The 18,562-nt window shown below is 53.0% G+C and overlaps 2 protein-coding genes across 2 annotated transcripts in view; one reads left to right on the top strand and one right to left on the bottom strand.

The window, feature by feature from the left end:
- The window catches only part of DDX31 (DEAD-box helicase 31), a 76,741-nt gene extending 70,611 nt beyond the window's left edge, over positions 1-6,130 (top strand). The window contains 1 exon segment of the mRNA XM_032257689.1: positions 5,222-6,130. Within this exon segment, the coding sequence (XP_032113580.1) occupies positions 5,222-5,468 (247 nt within the window). The 3' untranslated portion in view covers positions 5,469-6,130.
- Positions 6,131-9,808: 3,678 nt separating this feature from the next.
- On the bottom strand, positions 9,809-18,165 carry BARHL1 (BarH like homeobox 1). Its single transcript, XM_032257688.1, has 3 exons — positions 17,086-18,165; positions 12,745-12,967; positions 9,809-11,100 (listed from the first exon to the last, which is right to left on the bottom strand). The coding sequence occupies exons 1-3, from the start codon at positions 17,549-17,551 to the stop codon at positions 10,806-10,808; spliced, it is 984 nt and encodes a 327-aa protein (XP_032113579.1). The 5' UTR covers positions 17,552-18,165; the 3' UTR covers positions 9,809-10,805.
- Positions 18,166-18,562: the final 397 nt, after the last annotated feature.

Raw genomic sequence — 18,562 nt, 5'->3', positions numbered from 1 at the left:
TGATCTTTGGCGCAAAGCTGAGGTCCACTTTTCAGCAGCCTCTGTCTGTGTCCACGGAACTCCTTCCAGGAATGCTGCTGTGATTCCCAAGGTTCTCACTGCCACAGCAGGGCTCACCTGGAGCAGAGTGTCTTCTGGGGCTCTGGTAGTTTCACAGAAGCTAGACTTGGTTGGATCCTAAGAAATCACGAAGAAGGCATCCCTAAATCAGCCGGCCTGCCAGCGTCCTTCTCTGCTAGAGAAAAACCCAGAGGTTAGAAGAGTGAATACAGTTCCTTTTCCTCACTGACTGTAAAAGGTAGGGTAGAGTCCTCCGTGGGTCGTCCCACACCAAGGCAAAGTAGTCATGGCGTCTTGCACCAGCTTATTCTTTACCTCAGCTCTTCTGTGTACAAGCACACAGAGGGCCCGCTTGTCACATCCCCCAGGAGTTGCCTGTTACCCTCACTGCCACCTGAGAGCCACCAAAACCCTAGGCAGACATTGCCGCCTTTCCGTCATCCATGGAGTCAGGCACAGGTGTAGAGACTCAGCCCCGAGCCTCCCGACATCATCACTGTCTCCTGCGTTCGCTGAGAGCCCAGGCTTTTCTTCCCACCTGGGGGACTTGCGTCCTCAGCAGAGACCTTCAGGGTCCAGCCGTGGCCCTGGGACATTGGCGTATAAGCAGCCTCATTCGGATTAGAGGAGTACATTTGACCAGTCCTCGGTCTGTCTGTGTTTTAATTCTACTTCACCCTCGCAAAAATCAAACCAGCTGAAAGCCAAAAGGCAGAGAGGTTTTTGATGAGTAGAAATTAAAATCCTGTGGCATTTCATTATCAGACAAAATTCTGCCATTTGCTTTTGTTTCCCCTTAGAGCGAATATACTGTTATTTTCTAATTCTAAAAATAATGCATGCTTATTGTAAAACTAACTCCAGGACATAGAGGAAAGCAAAAATTACCCATGAGCCCACATTCAAGTTAACCCTGATATGCTTCATATATCTTTCAGACTTTGTGCATGTACATACAGGCATATGGATTTATGTATTTTAAAAACATTTTGTGCAGGGAACTTGCCCCTTGTTTTGAAAACTGTAGCATGGTGGCAGAGTGCTATGGTTCAACTCTGTGAAGTCACATTTCCTGAGTTCAGATTCCAGCTCTTGCATTACTGGTTTGTGGCCCTGGACAAATTCTCTCTCCGTGCCTCAGTTTCCTTATGAGGAAGTGGGGATACTGTGGTACCTGTTTCAGGTGGTTTATGGAAAAGTGAATGACTTAAATGCCTATGTCGCGTAACCAGTTTGGATGTCTTTGATTTGACCTGTTTTATATTTAAATCCATTAACAACCCATGTAATTGGCATTTGCCTAAATGTTTTTATCTATTTGTAGAGCCCATTAAGGGCACCATTGTGGTCATCCGCTGCTCTTCAGACATAGCCTGCAGGAAGTGTTCTAGAGGAGCATTTCAAAACCTTGGGGAAAAGATGTATTGTTCAGTGACTGTCGTGGACGACTAGATAACTCCTAGGAAGAAATGGCTAATTTCTTTATTAATCAAAATAAAACTTAGATAGAATTAAAGCAGTAGCAAGCTAGATAAAAATATCCTTTAATATTTTTGAAATCCTAGGATGAAGACTTTTCCAAACATGACCCTAAAGCCATAAAACATGAAACTACTGATGGACTTAACAGTACATAAGTAAAATTTAAACTCTGTCCTATAAAAGAGTACCATTAACAGAAGAAGTACACTGGCTTTTTACCTAGAAAGATCATTCTGAGAATTTAATGATAAAGTTGGGAGAAGGCCCTGCGATCTCTCCTCTCCAGTGGTCACTGTAACAGGGTATATTGATTTACTAATTAGGCTGTGCTTTCACCTTATTGGCAGTGCAAGTGGCATCTGCCTGTCCTGCTGAGTAATCCAGCCTGGTAACTGAGGTGGGGTTTATTCAGCCTTCACTACAAGGGAGTTCCCTGTGGTTAGATAAACTGATCTGTTGCTTGGTAACTACAGGATTACTATGGTGGATGCTCACGAAGCCCATTGGAGAGGGGTACGGGTATTTGGAGGGCAAGGAGGGCGAGAAAGTTGGCAGGTTCCCGGGAGCACTTGCAGCTTGGCAGAAGGAGAAATTGAGTATCCATCGCATGCTTGGGTTTAGAGCAGTTCATCTTCCCATCTGTACTTTGCCTTTTCGGCGTTGGGCCTTGGAACAAAGGAAAAGGAGACGGGGAGCTGGCCGAGGGACGAATGGGTTTTGTTGAGGTGGCTCTCATGACAGCAGGTGAAACCCCTGCAGGGTTGGCCTGAGGTTCTCCCACCTAAGGAAGAGGTCTGGGCTGGAAAATGCCACCTCTCTGCTTGCCTGCTGAACTCCGGAACCTCTGAGCGAGTGGACTGCTGGCTTTGCATCCGAAGTCAGAAGGACATCGACGAACGTGATGAACTAGCCTGGAAAGGCGGCGATGATAACTGAAGGCAAGTCGGACCCATCTCCGAGACGGCCTTTCTGACGGCACCCTCTTCCACCACGTGGGATCTCCTGTTCCCTCTCAGTGGCGCAACGTACACACGAGTGGTTGCCTTCCTCCACCCCAGAGCCATGCTGTTTGTGAAGGGACAGGTCTTGAGGAGCTGTGGAAGTGGCCCTTGGGTATCCGCCTGTTGTGCAGGCTGCATTCGTGGGTGGGGCTTCGGCTCTGTCAGGTGGACAGCAGCCTGGGAGCCCACACCACCTCTGTAGGCAGCTAGTGTATCAGTCACCCCAGAAAGACGCTGGTTCTTTATTTTGCCGTAGCAGTAGCAGGAACCATCGAAGTGCTGGAGCTTGTGCTGGGGAGAACATTTTGACTGAAATTTTGCATATTTTGAAACTTAGATTGTTACATTTGAAATTATCCACATTGTGAACCTGGCTTCATACAAGAGGGAAAAGAAAGTATTCCTTCCTGTCAGACCCTTCTCACTCTGTCACATAACCTGACTAAAAATAAACTTACAAGCGCAGGAACTGGCAGCCTTCGGTTTGGAACAAGTTGAGTGCGCCCAACCGCAGGCCCTGTCTCCTGCCACTTCCCGACCACAGGTCAGCCATCGTGGCTCGGCCCTCCTTCAGGGACACGGGTGCACACAGTCCCCACGGGGCGGATGTCCCATGACGAGGCTCGCTGCTCTTTGGGAGGTGGTGGATGCTATCGGAAGAGCCCTGGCCCAGCTGTCAGGGGCCGTAGCACAGTCCTGGCTCCTGTGTGGCCTCTCCGGACCTCAGTTTCCTGATATTATGCGACCCACATGCCAGCTGCCAGCTACCACCTTCTATGTCTTGATTTTATCTAATCCTTACACCTAGGAGCGCCATTCTCGGTGAGGAAACTGAGGCACCGAGCCTGAGTCACTCATTCCCTGTCCTCGGCTGATGAGTGACAGGTTCCAACCCCGACTTCTCCCCCCTTCACCCCGAGGCTCTGCTGTCTCCCCTTACCACTCCCTACTCAGTCACCTGGCTCCTGCCCCATTGTCCTGCTGAAGCGGTCCTTAGGAGACCACAGAGGCCCCCCGCTGTGTTCTACTCTTGGTCCAGCTGAGTCCTCCTGCCCCACCTGACGCTGCAAACTGTTCTCTACCCAGAGTCTGCCTCTCTGCCTCTGCACTTACCAGCCATGTGGTCCTGGGGCAGGTGACCCTCCCCGAGTCTTTCTGTCCTTGTCTGTAAATGAGGGTAGTAACCAGACCCACCTTGTTGAGTGAGGATTATAGGAGGTCGTGTACGTGAATCATCTCCCACAGGCCCCAGGAGCTCTTCCCTGTGTACTTCTCATCTTCTCACTGATCCTGCCCCGATGTGCTCACCCCATACACTCCTGGCCCTTAAATGTTACCTCCTCATCGTCCCCTTGTTTCAGCTCTTTTTTTCCCCACAGAGGCTGGCTTGAATGTGTCTTCCTGTATGTTGCAATAGAAAACACCACTGTACACTGTATGACTGTCACCCTGTCCTCTGGTGTGATTGTAAACAGGTATTACTGCTGAAACTTGGTTATAATGGGTTTCTACAAGCTTTCAGAGTCAGGTTAATTTTTCAGTATTAGTCGTATTTCTAATTCTTGGGTTTTAAAGGCATTCCGTTCCATTTATTTTGACCACAATTTCAGTTCAGTTTATTCTCGGATTACAGCGAAGAAAATGCCGTAAATGTAGTAGCAGAACGTGACGCATGTCTTTGTAAGAACTCCGTGACACTGTATTATCCAGAGACCTTGCCATTGTGGTGCTGAAGGAATTGCAACAGGGAATTGTGGGTTTATTAGGAATTGTTTTGTTGTTGTTGCTTTGGTTAAAATCCTGTCTTAAGAAACATTATTTCACTCTTCAGTTTTCATAAATGTTCTTCTTATGTATGATTGAACATCACAGATTTTCCCCTCTGATCTTCTGATCCATTGGTAAAATTGCTGTCTTCAAACAGTTATCAGGATTCAACATCTGAAATTGATTTTCAACCTTTGGCATTTTCCAAGTGGCTTAGTGTAGGGAGAGACCTCCCTCTGATACCCAGGTCTGTGTGGGCTGCAGAAGGCTGCTGGTCTAAGCCTAGATGCAGACGCTGACCAGGCTGTGCCCTGGGTTTGGGTTTTGTAGGGTCAGAAATTTGTTTACGAGTTTTTTAGGTTCATAAAGAGTTATCTGGCTGTCATCCCAGGCTTCACTGTGGGACCAGGAGGGCTGCATAGACTTTGCTGGGCTCTGCTCCCAAGGGCTGAGTCCTGAAGCCCTCAGGAGCCCATGAGGAGGCCAGTTGCTCTAAGCTGCTTAGGGGTTACTGGGAAGCCACCTCGAGCTTTCCCTGCTTCGTGTCGTTGCGTGTGACGGTGGGTTTTTCCCTGTCCGTCGGCAAACTGCTGTATCATACACCTCATTTGCCATCAGAGCATGAGGGTGTATAGTTTTTTTTTTTTCCCCATGAAAACAACACAGAACAAAGCCTCACTTTTAAAAATGCCATGATATTTTGCCACCATTATGAAAATCTGTCAGCGCCGTATCTAATCTTCTGGTGCATAGAATATCAAAACAAGTACTATTGAAGGGATTGTACTTCTGTTCATACAAAAATGTCAGCTTCACAGTCTCAGAACCAGCTGCTATCAGCCTCTTTCCAAATGGGAAAGAAAAATAATAATAAAGTTTCTTTTTCCTCTCTGCTGTTACTGTTCTTTCAGGCCTGGCCTTCATAAGAAGACCCAGAGTAAACACAGCCTTGCTGAAATCCTGCGTTCGGAATACTCCAGCGGCATGGAGCCTGGCGTCACCAAGGTCAGACAGCAAAACGCACCCGGGGAGCCGGGCGGCCGGCCCCTGCCGCCCAGTCTGCAGTCAACACCCTGCTTTGGCCGTGGGAAAACATTAAAATGGAGAAAAACCCAAAAACATTTACAGTGGGACAGCAAGACTTCCCAGAAAGTTTAAAATCTCTCCGTGCCTTCGAGTGGATCCTGGAAGCCCTGGGTGGCAGTGGATTGATGTCCTGTTCTTGTCAGAGGAGGCTTGTGACAAATAACTGCTGCCTTTCCCTGAATACCGCGTCCCCAAGAATCAGAGGGGCCACAGCCCTTCTCCTCCGTGGGAGGCCCTGGAGCCTGATAGAAATCAGTAGGGGGGCAGGGGGGCAGGGGGGCAGGGGGGCAGGTCGGCACCACAGAGGCTGGCCGGCTCCTGACAGAAGGGGTCTGTGTTTCGTATTGAACCCATCAGTGCCAGGCACTCCCTTCACCCAGGTGCTGACGTGCAGGGGATGAGGTGGCACCCAGGACTTGATGTAAGAACATCCCTTGTGTCAGCCTGGAAGGGGTTGATTGCTGCCCTTAACTGCGTTCTGAAGTTTCACAGCGTGACTTCAGCCCGTCTATCAGTGCATACAGTGGCATGAATTTTGTGAATTAGGGTGTTAAAAACTGGAATTGAATTTGTACGAAAAGAGAAGAAAACATATTTATCAGTAATTATTTTCTTGATGTTGGAATGTACTGTTAAAAAGGACCAAAAGTTTTTGGTTTGGGTCAAAAAATACGAATGTGTTTTCAGGCTCTCGGGCCATCTTACTTTCTTCTGGAAACACGATGTTGTATTTACATGCATTGCTCCCTCTTTCATGTCCACAGAAAACTCACTCTCTCAGTCCTAATTGATTTACTGTTGCCTTTTTATTATTTGCCTTTGAAGTCAAAAGGCACCAGCATCCCGAGCTTTTTTCCCCATCAAATCCCGTCTTGTCTTCAAGAAAGGTCTGGGGGTCTTTGTGTTGTGACCCAGGCCACAGCTGCCCACTCCCCCCCCCGCCCCGGGGCATTGTGTTTTCTGGGAGGTTTGAAAGAGGCCCCCCAGAGCGTATTGATTTCCCAATAAATGTAAGATTTGGGCACTCACAGAGGGGTCCAGAAAAGAAAGGATTGGAGGCCTCTGCACCTCTGGGCACAGCTCCTGTCCTCCCCGCCGCCGCTCGCCTTCTCACTTTGCTTCTCTGCAGTGACTGTGCAGCTCTCTGTGGTCTCCCCAGGATGATTGTTGAGGCACCACTTCAGTAGATCCCCCCAGATCCACGACAGGCCTAGGTGGCCACGAGAGGTGGTGAGAGTTGGCAAGGTGGCCCTTCTGCCAGGACCTGGGCGAGGGTTAGCATCCTTGCCTCTGTTCTAGACACAGGTGAATGTCAGTAGGTACCCACACCGGCAAGGACTCCTGTGTGAGGGTGAGGAGGAGCCTAGTGAGACTGGATCCTCTGCAGGTGGAAAAATGGGACCTTCTCAGAGTTGGCTGTCACATACAAATTAACAGGGAATGTTGGTGACATTTCTAACAATAATAATAAAAACAACAACCCTGCAGCACATGTCAGACTGACTTTGGGCAAATCTGCCACCTTTCTTTTATTTTGATGTGTAATGGTTCACGTGATTTGGATGGGACAAGGAGGGATCAAACTTTATAGACAAAACCCAGCTGTGTGAAAAACAGGATTAATGCCAGTGATTGGGGATGATCAAAGAGAAACCTTACTTTTTTTCCCCATAGTAGTCATTCCACTAAAGGGCGAATTGGCAGAGTTCTGCATCCCTGGGGGGAAAGAGAAGTGCTAGAATTGTGCAGCGTGTGAGTGATGATAGTTCTAAGATCAAAACTTACGCACTTAATCTGCTAACTCCTAAGGTGAGGGTTTCTTGCCATAGATGCTATGTGGGCCTGTTTCTAAGCAGAATCAATATATTACCCCAGTTAATAAAGAAACATGGATTTAACAGATTTAAGGTTAATATTGTTTAAATTTAAATAACCTTAAAATAAATCTCTTTATGGCTCTTGACAGATTATACATTTCAGGCATCAATTAGGCAAAGCTTTAGCCTAATTCCACTGTACATATTCTAATTTTTGTGTGTATGTTTAATCGTGCCTGTTCTTAAATTTTCCCAAACTCACCATGTCTGTATGTTGTAAGCCTGGTTCCCATATTTGAAGCCACACAGAATTTGGACACTTAATAGAATGTTGTGGACTAAAAGCATTTCCCCCAAGTGGGCTTGTGGAATGTTTTTTTTGGAATCTAAAACATCCTCACGTTTGCCCCAGACTTAGCGGTAGAAGGGCCCCATTCTCAGGCACTGAAGGGCAGAGGGTCCTTAGTGAGAGATTTAGTCAGTGCTAATGTGGGGCAGACAGCCCCGTCCAGTCTTAGACAAGCAACAAGCCAACCAAATCTCAGCAAAGGACTTTTGTTTAAAAAACAAAGCCCAGTGGGTTACTTTGATTTTTTTTCTTTTCCCCTGGAGTGAAGGGAGGTGAACTTAAGGGAAGAGGGGGAATAAGGAAATAAGACCTTTCGGAGCAGGTGTATTCCAAACTGCCAGAGGCCTCCCTGGCTTAGCCCTTCAGCTCTTCAGTACACAGTCAGTGGAAGCCATTAAAATCCGACCATTGCTTCGTAGAGACCGGAGTGTAAGGCTTTTCCGCTGGAGAAGTTGCCCTGCTTGAAAAGGGTCTTGTTAAACCTCCCCCTGACTATTATACATTCTCTCTTAATCCGCTCCGTAGTAGGAAGAATTCAGAGCAAGGCCTGTCGGTGTGGGGTCAGTGGGGTACCCTTAAAATCAGCTCAAATTCTCAATTTGCCCCGTCCTCAATTTCCCTTGCGACTCAGGGCCAGCAGGGAGCTCTAAACTTCTTTTCCACTTTGTTGCCCCCACCCCGTAGAGTGGGCGTTTGTAAGGGGGAATGGATCAGTGGCGGAGCGGGGGAAGATGCCTTCTCAGCCCTCTCCTATTGTCAGGCCTGTTGGGGTCCCACATTCATTCTCTTTTTTCTTACGTGAGAGCTCGCCCAGCCTCAGGGTTGGGAACAGAAACCAATTTAGCCTTCTAAGTGGATGGAAGGCAGGAGCCCACTGCTGCAAAGGTTGTGAAGTTATTATTACAGATGGGATGTGCAGGACAATGTAAAATATTCTAATTATAAACTTGTAGGGAAGCCTTGTTCTTCATTAATGTAAGATATGAAATCGCCTCTGAGGTACAAGGACAATTACATAGTTGAGAATGTGCCTGTGATTTACACTGCCACTGTGTAAATGTGAGGGTGGTTGCTGCAGTCTCTCTCCTTCACTTTCACAGAATGAAAAGCACACCAGTGCAAGTTGTCCTTTGATAGATTTTTAATATGATTTTAAAGAGTTTTGTTTGGTCTCATTCTTATTCAATGAGATTAATTTAAAGCACTTATCCCCTGGGTTTAAGTCAATCCATGTAGGATTTGGGCAGGGTTTGTTGCATGGGGGGTTTTGTTTGCAGGAGGCTATGAGAGACTCCTTTCCCACTTCATTAACCCTGAGTTGGGGACAGTCTCCCCTCGCCCCCCACCAGAGCCAGAGCTGGGGATTTACCAACCCCCATTCACATGCAAAAGAACTCGAAAGCCGAGGGGCTCCTTGACTTAATTAGCTGCTGTGCATTTTGCAAAATTAGAATAATACCCTCGCCATTCCGGGAAAGAAAGCTGCTGCGCGAGGGTGTTTGGGGGCAGGGAGGAAACAGTAGCGGACCTGGCTGTGGGTCTGATGTTGGAGAGGGGTTATAGTCTGAACACGGCTCCCATCTTCAGAGAAACCCTGCCCCCCAAACTAGAGGGGCCACGGCTTGCCGGCCCCCAAAACTTCCCAGCGCTGAGGGTTGGTGAGCTGCAGGTGGTGTGTGGGAGGGGAGCACCTGCGCCCACCTCCCCAGAGAGGGAACAGTCTCAGGTGACTGTGGCCCTTTGAACGTGAACTGAAGTCTGGAGTCTGACTCGGGATTTAAACCCCTCTCCCCTGAGATGCTAGAGCGGCAGCCTGGGGCAGCCAGAAGAGATGCGGCAGACGCTGCTATCTGGCTCCCTTCTGGGTCTCATTTCCAACCTACTCCCGGGGTACAGGGGAGGTGAGAAGATGTGGTAGTTGAGGGGTTACCCGATGTGGCGTCTGGTTCGCAGCGAAGGCGCGCGGAGTCCTGCCTGGTGCGGGAGGCCGGGAGGCCGGAGCCGCCTTGGCGCCCGCGAGCGTCGGGAGCCCGAGCGTGGCCGGGCGCGCGGCGGAGGGTGGGAGTGATGGGGGGAGCTGCCTCGGAGCCCATCTGTCGGCCCGCGCCCGGCAGGCCGGTCACCAGCTGCCGGGGCCCTTGACGCGGCCAGATGAGTCGGCTCGGCGAGGGCCCCGGAGCCCGGCCCGCAGCCGACCGAGGCCCTTAGCGGACCCCCGCCCCGGCCCCGGGGACCGTCTGGGAGCCGCGAGGAACCAGATGGAGCCGAGGGGGAGGAGGGGAGGAACGGGCTCGCCTCGCCGTAGAGATGGGAAGACTGAGGCCAGGGAGGGGAGAGCCCGGCCCCAGCGAGTTTCGTCGGGGCACCCGCGCAGGTCCACTGCACCGGGGAAGGGAAGGGGGACAAGAAGGTTTTGTTATTGAGAATGGAAGGAAACCGAGTGCCCAGGAGAGGGATGGGAGAGGGGTTGAGTGCGGACCGAGCGACGGGAGCGCGGACAGGCGCCTGGTCATTTGTAAGAAGTTTATTTCCACATTTAAAAAAGAGAGAACCCGAGAGGCCTGGCAGCCCCGGGACCCGGGCTGAGGCTGGGGGCTGGGGTCGGGGTGGGTGGGTGGGCAAGCACCGTCGGCCCCTTCCTGCCCCGCCTGGGAGGGGGGAGGGCACAGGCCACAGACTCACTAATCCACGGACACGGTCACGGGCTCATGGGTCACGAATAAATAACTTCATATACACTTTGCACACGATATGTACAGCTCAGCCGCCGGCCCAGGCGCTCGAGGGGCGGGGAGACGGGACGGGGCTCCGCACTCTCCTTCTCTCCCTGGCAGGGGCGCGGGGAGAGGGGCTGTTCTCCTGGAGCTTGGAAGGGGCGTGGGAGAGAGCGAAGCCTGGGAATCAGTCGCACCCGCTCCTGGGCAGAAAGGGGCGCCTAGGGGAGCCGGCAGAGACTGGGGGCGGAGAGGGGCAGAGACATGTAGGTACACCCGGCGAGTGGGGGTGGCTCCCGGACGGAGCGGCCGCGAAAGAGGACGCCGAGGGGGCTGGGGAAACGCTGTCCGGGGTCCGGGCCTCAGTGGACTTGGCATTTGGCCCTTCAGGGGACACTGGGCTGGGGCGCCAGGGAGGGCCGGGCAGGGTCCCCTCCCAGGAAGGGGCGTCGAACCCGCGCCCTCCGAAAGGTGGGCAGAAGGGGTCGCGCCAAGACCCCGGGAGGAGGCCCCGGAGCGGGCGGGCGCCTCATCGAGGCTGCGCGGCGCGCGGGAGGACGCCGGCGAGCGGGGGCAGCGGCGGGGGCGGCTCGCTGGCGCCCTGGAGTCCGTGGATGAGGATGCGGGGCACCAGAGGTCTCTGGAGAGCGGGCGGAGGCGCGCTGGGGCCGCGGTACAGGTAGAGCGCCGCGCCGGGGTCCAGGTTGGAAACCAGACTCTGCGGGTAGAAATAAGGCGACGGGAACATCCGCTGGAGAGCTGAGTAATTGCCTGCCTCCGCCAGCAGCTCCAACCCGACGGCCGTCTGTCGCTTCCATTTAGTCCTGGGGGCCAAAATAAACGCGTATAACGGGATCAGGACTAGGGCATCTGGCGACCCCAGCCCCTCCCCACTGCTTGGCCCAGAGAGCCTGCAGGGAGGCCAAGAGGTATCATACTCATTTGTAAGGAAATAACGGAGTGCTAGGCACCATCACACGCCTTACACGCATCCTCTCCTTTTGTCTTCCACCGGCCTTCCATGGCTATTACCCCATTTTACAGAGAGGAAAACTGAGGTCTGGGCCGCTTTTCAAGAAGGCCTCAAAAGCAGAGGAGCCCGGGTTTTAAGCCCTGCTGTCTGACCCCAAACCCCGGCTCTAACTGCTTCTTACCCTCCCCAGGAGATCGCAGAAGGAGCACTTGGAGCTTCGTAGGGGGGCTCCTCCCTGCACGTGCCTCTTTATGCAGGTGGGATCACCCTGGAGAGGGCTGTGGGGATCCAGGGGCCCTGGTCAGGGAAGGGGATGCTGTTGATTCCTCTGCAGGCTGGCCAGGCTGCAAGCTAGCAGAAGGCCTGAAATGGCAACTGGAGAGGATGCGCTCCCGGCTCCTACACTCTGCCGCCCTCCGAACCCAGGTCCAAGTCCTGGGGCAAGCCCTGCCCACTGTCTGGCCCCAAAGTCCAGAGGCCTTGGCCAGCCAACGGGTTTGGAGAAGGCAGACCTGGACCCCAGGCCCACCTGCCAGGGTGGAGCCTAGGTGGACCAGCCGGGGTCCCACTAAGGTGGGCTCAGCCACAGCAGCCCTGTTTCCCTCCCTGAATTATTCATCATCATCATAATTGTGTAATTACTGTAACAGGCCTTAATTATTGATGCCTGGAGCAGTAATCAGTATTTATTATTAATGGGGTGATGTGTTCTGAGGCTTGTTTATGAAAAGCACCATTCCTGCCTCTGCTAAGAGCATGCGAGTGACTGGGGCTAAGTGTGAGTGCATGTGTGATTGTAAGTTGTATCGATGTGTGCCTCAGTGTGTCACTGGTTGTGTGGATGCATGTTTTGTACATGTGCATCTAAGTCTGATGAGTGTGTTCAGAAGGGAAATTAGGAAACAGGTTCAAGTCCAGGGCCCCAACACCAACTTCCCAGTCACCCTGTCCCCAAGGAGCAAGGCCAGTTTCCCGCTCAGGTCTTGGGACCAGAAAGGCCACGGAGGCCTGAAGAGACTCGCGGAAGCTCAGAGGCCCCTGTGGCAGCTGCCCAGTCTGGGACAGGCTTTAACACCCCAAGGGTCACTGCCTGGCTGTCCTCTTCACAGGCTTCCTGGGAGTGAGACTGTCACCCCTCCCGGGTCCTGGGGCTTCTGAGACCCAGGCCGGTTCAGGTGGAGGCTCCAGGCAGACCCCCACCCTCCAACTGAGCAAAGGCAGGACTTGGATCTCCAGTGGCCTATGTGTCTGTCCACCCACCCTGGGGAGGACTGACTGGACACTGGAGACCAAATGCAGTCTCATCTCTGGCCCTCACTATGGGACTTCAGGCGAGGCCTTCTCCCCTTAGGGCCTCAGTTTCCCCACTTTTACAGAATGGGGGAGGCTCAGGGGCCCTCCCTTAGTACCAACCCGTAGACTCCTGGCCCGCTCTTGGAGCTGTAAGAAAAGGGGAAATTCCCTTTCTGCCCCTACTCCCGCAGCCGGGCCTCACCTGCGGTTCTGGTACCAGGTCTTGACCTGCGTGTCAGTGAGGTTGAGCGAGGCCGCGAGCTCCATGCGGTCCTGCACGCTCAGGTACTTCTGCCGCTCGAAGCTGCGCTCCAGCTGCGCCAGCTGATGGTCGGTGAAGGCCGTGCGCGCCTTGCGTGGCTTTTTCAGGCGCACCGGGGGACTGTCCCTGGAGCTGGAGATCTCGCGGTCGCCCTCCTCCTTCACTGCGGACACAGCGACATGTCAGGGCCGGGCCTCGCGGCCGCCAACACCCTCCCGCTCCTGCCCGTGGCGTTTGCGTAACCGCGGCTTCCGACTACGGTGGTTTCACGACACTCAAGCTCACCGGGGCCTCTCGGAGCCGGGACCTCTGAGGCCCCAGGAACAGGACATGAACCCTGACTACAGAGGACTAAGGCGGGAGCGCCCGAGGCCGAGATCCCCGGGCAACTCCGGGGAGAAAGAACCCGAAACTGGCGAGAACTCCAGTCCCTGCGCCGCACTCGGCGCTGCGCCCGCGCTCCCGGGAGGGATAAACGGAGCCGCGACGATGGAACCGGACTCAGCCTGCCAGAGTAGGGGAGGAGACCCGAGGTTTCTGGCGGAGTGGGCTCCGCGTCTGAGTCCCAATTTCCCCGGCTGCAGCAGTGACAGGAAGGGAGGAAGCTGAAGGCTGGGGTCTGGGGAGAGAAACCTGCGTGGAGGGACAAAAACTTGCTCTTCCCGAAGCCACTCTTTGTCCTGAAGGACAGATCCTTGTGCCCCGCCTGGCGTTGCCCCCATATGGATACGAATTCGTAGTGATGATTTCTCCTGGCACTTGCAAATTACACAGGGCGCTGGGCAGAAGGCGCCGGGTCTGAGAGCACTCGGAGGAATAAGCGACTGTGCCGCTCGCTTGCCCCTTGGGCGCAGCGCGCATTGCCCAGGTCTGCGTTTCGTTGTCATTACATTGCCCACTACATTGCTCCTGCTACACCTGCGTGGCATCGTGTGTTTACACCCCACAGTGGGGACAGAACTGCACCGGAGTCCCAGTTCCTGAGGTTGAAAGATAGACCTCACACGGGTAGCTTCTTTATCCCAAACACTTTTGATCGGCTTTGACTGGACAGAAAACACTTAATCGAACAAACTCAATGCTCACTCTTGTCTTCCTAAAACGATTATATAATCAACTAGACCACTTCCCCAAAATTGGCGGCTCAGACTGGGGCTTTCCCCCAACCTGCTCCCTTTTTTATCTATTTTCCCAACCTACTCCCTTCTCTCTCTCTCTCTTTTTTTTTTTTTTTTTTATGGTGAGTTTCATTGTGCGTGGCGTTTGCAGTGACAGGGTTCAGCTGAATGCAAGGTGATTTCTCTCTGTAGGAAACAATAATCTGGTTAATTGAGCCACTAGGGATGGAGACTTTTCACTGGAAAGGCAGCGCTTCGCAGCAAGGAGGGCCCGGCATCCAGCCTGGTGAGCCAGGAGAGCGCACAGAAGAAACGGCAGGCTAAGGCTTTCCACCTACCTCCTCCAGGCTGGAACCAGGCTCTCCCTGCCCTGTGGGCTCCCCATCTTTGGGCATGGCCACCATCAGGAGAAGGGGATATATTGGGATGGGGGGACATGAGTCCTGTCTGTGCAGACAGCTGAAATAAGTTTGAGGAAGACATCCACATCTCAAACCTGATACCGTAGAACTGTTACTTTTTGACCTAATTTCCTGCGCTACTTAACGAAAGTCCCCCACTTCTCAAGGACGAGGTCTGTGTTGGGGGTCGGGAGGTGTTGCGTTTGTGATGTCAGGAAGAATGGGTCAGCTGATGGGGCTTTTCTTCTGTTCCTCCTCCAGCGTGGGCTGGAGCCTTTGGGTGCACATTCTGTGCCCGCTCTGCCTTGGCCTCCTCCGGAATAGGCTCAGCCCAGGGGGCCCTGGCTTCCCAGACTCTGGTCTAGAGGGTACATCTCAGTATCCTCAAGTTCCGGGCCCATCCACCGACCCTGCCTGCTGGGAACAAAACTCTGGTGTGGGTTCTCCATGGACCTTGGATCCAGCTGTTAGTGTCGCCGACCGCCTTACTTCAAAGCTGAGTTTCGGCTTCTTTAAATATTATCGAAGGAATATTGTTTGAGGAGCCTTTATAGCAGAAACTTGGGATGAGGCTGAACTTCCTCTGTGTCCTCCTTAAAGGAAATGACTCAGCTTGGAAGGTGGCAGGAGAGTGGGCCAGCTTAAATGCCCACGGACTGGCTCCAGTTGTCTGTTTCTCAGCTCTGAAAAAGTCCCCTCCACATTTGAGAAATGCTCCAGACAAGGCCTCTTGGTCTTGCCCTGCTCCTTTCTTTACTAGGTGCAAAGGCAGCAGCACCTGCCGTGGGGGTTGGGCAAGACCTTCTACCCCTTTCGCTCCAAACCTATTTAAGCAATATGTAGACGGCTGGCCCTCATCACCTCCCGATCAGATATCCTCAGAGACAGGAGAAGAAAATTGATATTGTAATTATCTTAAACGAAATCTCTCCTCAAAATCCTTCCTGGGGGCAAAGAAATAAAAGGAGGCAAGGGCCAAACTGTTTTACCACCGCCAGTTCCAGCCGTTAGCACGGACGGTGGAAGATTTGTCTCCTTTGCTCTAACTAAAGAGGGGCCGTTCTTGTTGCAATGGTAAATAAGAGCCATGATATTATGAATATATATTTACATTGATGTCCTCCTCCCTCCTCCCCCTTCCCCTTGCCTGTGTCTCTCCAGGGTAAGTTTTCTTTGCCTTTCTAAGCAGGCCCCCAGGGAGGAGCAGGGGCCACTGGGCCCAGGTGCCGGCCTCTGGATCTCCTCCTGGCCGCTCCGCTAAACCTGCCTATTTTCCAGGCATGGTCAGCGCAGCCTGGCTGAAGGAGGCTAGGCCATTTGTGTGGAGGAAATCAAGAAAATTGGATGTGCAACAGGACCGACTGGTTTCGGTTTGGAGTCAGGACATATCCACAAATGAATTCTTGGTTGGAAGGAGAGTGTTAAATGAGCCTTCCTACATTTTTGTGATGACTTGGTCAAAATAGGGACCAGGAGTTATGAGGGATTGGGGAGGCAGGGCAAGACAATAAAGAAGTTGCCCTTACAGGGAAATTTTGTCCCTTGAAAAGATTTCTGGGAATCAATTACATGCTTGAAAAAGCTCTGAACAGCCTCTGCCCACTCCCAGTGTTCTGCTAGATGGGGATGCAGGGCTGTCTCCTACGAAGCCCTCATACTCCTCCTCACCTTCTGCCCCTTGACATCTTCCTTAGAAAGAACTTTGTGCCTCTGGCTTTGAGAAACAGCTGAAGTGGAGGTAGTGGCTGGGGGTCAGAAACAAAATTAAAGCATTCTTTTTTTCCTTCTTCCCTTTCTCTTCTTCCTTCCTTCCTTTGGGACCCACCCTTCCTTCTTTCCTTCCTTCCTTCTTTCCTTCTTTCCTTGCTTCCTTCTTTCCTTCCTTCCTTCTTTCCTTCTTTCTTACCTTTCTTCCTTTTAACCCAGATCTCATCTCCTTGGTTAAGATGGTATGAAAATGGAATTAACACAACAAAGATTCACAGAGGTGAAAGAAAAGTGGAGGGGCAACAACCCCAGTGTATCGGGAGACAGGGCTGGTTACTCAGGAATCCCTGGAGCTTGCACAAAATCTGGTGTTGGTTGCTCAAGGCACTTAAAATCAAATTCAATGAGAGCCATTGAGGGTGGGGGTGCCGGGTACTCTGCTCTCCACCAGCCCCCCTGACCTGCTCCCAGAAAGCTGCCTGGCTGAGGTTTCTGCTTTGAAGTGAGTGCCTCTTTTCATGACTCACAGGACCCGTATCACACTGGGCCCATTGGGAGGAAAAGCCCAGTTTCTCTTCCTATTTGGAAATGTAGATTAAAGGGAAGAAAATTCTGACTGTTCTTAAGGCTCCAGCTGAAATTTTTCTGCTGTATTTTCACTCTTATAAAGCAGAAGACTTTGGGTCTTCCATTTCTTCTGCAAGGTTTCTTCCTAGAGAGGCACTGGCCTGATTGGAAACTGCTCCTGTCCACCAGCACTGCTCGAAGGGCAGGGGTCCCAGACAAAGTTCAGAAAGTTTGCTTTGTGCATTTTTGGGGATCTCCCCTTGGGCACACAGTATCCCTCCCCTGCCCCCACTCTCTCCACCAGACTTTGTTGTTCAAAGGCATAACCACAGGACTGGCTGAAAGGTTCGGAGAAGACCCACTGCTCAATCTGAGCCCTGGGGGAGACCCCAGGTGAGTGAGTGTATGTCTCACCATGTGCACTCATTTTAAATGCCAGTTTGTAAATACGTAACATTCCCCCAAGTTTTCACCTCCTGCTTTCTTACCTTTATACTCTGAGTCCGACGAGGCGTTGCTGCCACTTTTGTCCAGCTTGTCTCTAAAGTCCTCCCCAGTCTTGGCCGCAAGGCGGCCCCCAGGCTCAGGGGCTGCCGGCTGCCCGCTGCTAGAGTAGGGTGCACAGGCCGCTAGTGGTTTGCAGTCGGCAAGGATGTCCCTGATCAGAAAGGAGGAGGTGACGGTGCGCGACTGGGCCGGGGCTGAGAGCTGCCCGGGCTGCAGGTGGGAGTCCAAACCTGGGCCGGATGCCCCGCCAGGCCGTGGGGTGCCCGTCTCCAGACAGTCCCTTCCTGGAGAGGCTGGCGAAGAGCAGTCGCTGCTGCTCTCTGAGCGTGGACTCAGCTCCAGGGGCGAACGGCAATCCCCGAGCAAGGGGTCCCCCTTGGGAAGGGCGGGGCTGCCGGCGCGGTGGGAGAGAATGGAGTCGATCCCAAAGCCATTGGAGCCTTCCATAGCCAAGCTGCGACCTGTCCTCCTCAAAAGCTCCCCACCCACCCCCAACCCCAGCCGCCGCTGCCCCTGCCCCTAGCTGCGGGCTGGCATGGGGAAGGCGGGCAGGGAGCCTGCGGGCACCTTGGACGGAGTTCAGCCTTGGGGGAGCCGGGGAGCTCTGGGCCAACCTCCTCTGCGCATTAGATCCAAAAGGGCTCAGTGCGTCTTCTGCAGCATCGCGCCGAGCCGCCGAGCCGAGGGGGGGTGGTGGGAGTGTCAGGGAGGAATGGGAGGGAGGGCGCGCCAAGTTGGGGAGAGCAAAGGGGGAGACGGACGGCCCGAGGGCCCCCTTGGCACAGAAGAAACGCGAGGATGTTGGAATCTAAATAAAGAATGGCTTTTTAAAAATCCAAACCGCACGCTTCTTCCAGACAAGCGGTGGCCGAGCGCAGCGAGGTCAGCACCGCGGATAGCAGCGGGCCCCGGCCGCGCTAGCAACCGGCGGAACGAAGCGCACCTGGCGGCATCAGCACCGCGGATAGCGGCAGCGGCGGCGGCGGCCCGCGGCTCATGACGCTCCACCTGGCCGGGGAGGTTCTCTCTCCGCGCCCTCGCCGCTCCGGGGGCCCGTCAGCACCGTGGACAGCGCCTCCCTGCTCCTTGGCGGCAGCTCTCCGCAGGTCCGCGCGCGCCTTCTCCTCCCCCCCTTCCTTTAAAAAATGAACTTGTGTCACTTTTACTTTGGGTCTGGTTTTTTTTTTTGTTTCTTTCTTTTTTTTTTCGTTGTGTTGTGTTTTTTTTAAAGGAGACTCGCCCACGTGTCCCCGGAGTGATGACGCTGATTGGCTCTGGCCGATTTTGGGGGTGATGTCACGGCTCCGCAAGCCGCTGCCCGATTCCCTTTCAGTTTGATTAAAAGAGACACTGAATTAATTACAGCACAGACCCAACTGTTTACCGGCGATTTCCACACGGTTTGCTTTCATTAGGCCGGTGACGAAGCTCCTAATGAGGGTGATTAGCCGAGGGGGG

The sequence above is a fragment of the Sapajus apella genome, unplaced genomic scaffold (assembly GCF_009761245.1).
Source record: "Sapajus apella isolate SASKATOON/1434 unplaced genomic scaffold, GSC_monkey_1.0 scaffold97, whole genome shotgun sequence".
NCBI classification, from domain to species: domain Eukaryota; kingdom Metazoa; phylum Chordata; class Mammalia; order Primates; family Cebidae; genus Sapajus; species Sapajus apella.
The sequence above is the reverse complement of the archived record's forward strand: the minus strand, read 5'-3'. Positions and strand labels throughout refer to the sequence as shown.

Excerpts from the sequence above, each read along its gene's own strand:
- BARHL1 (XM_032257688.1), bottom strand. The coding sequence starts at position 17,551 with ATGGAAGGCTCCAATGGCTTTGGGATCGACTCCATTCTCTCCCACCGC. Across the intron at positions 12,968-17,085 it reads GTCGGACTCAGAGTATAAAG|TGAAGGAGGAGGGCGACCGC; the intron begins GTAAGAAAGCAG and ends CTGTGTCCGCAG. Across the intron at positions 11,101-12,744 it reads ACCTGGTACCAGAACCGCAG|GACTAAATGGAAGCGACAGA; the intron begins GTGAGGCCCGGC and ends TTTGGCCCCCAG.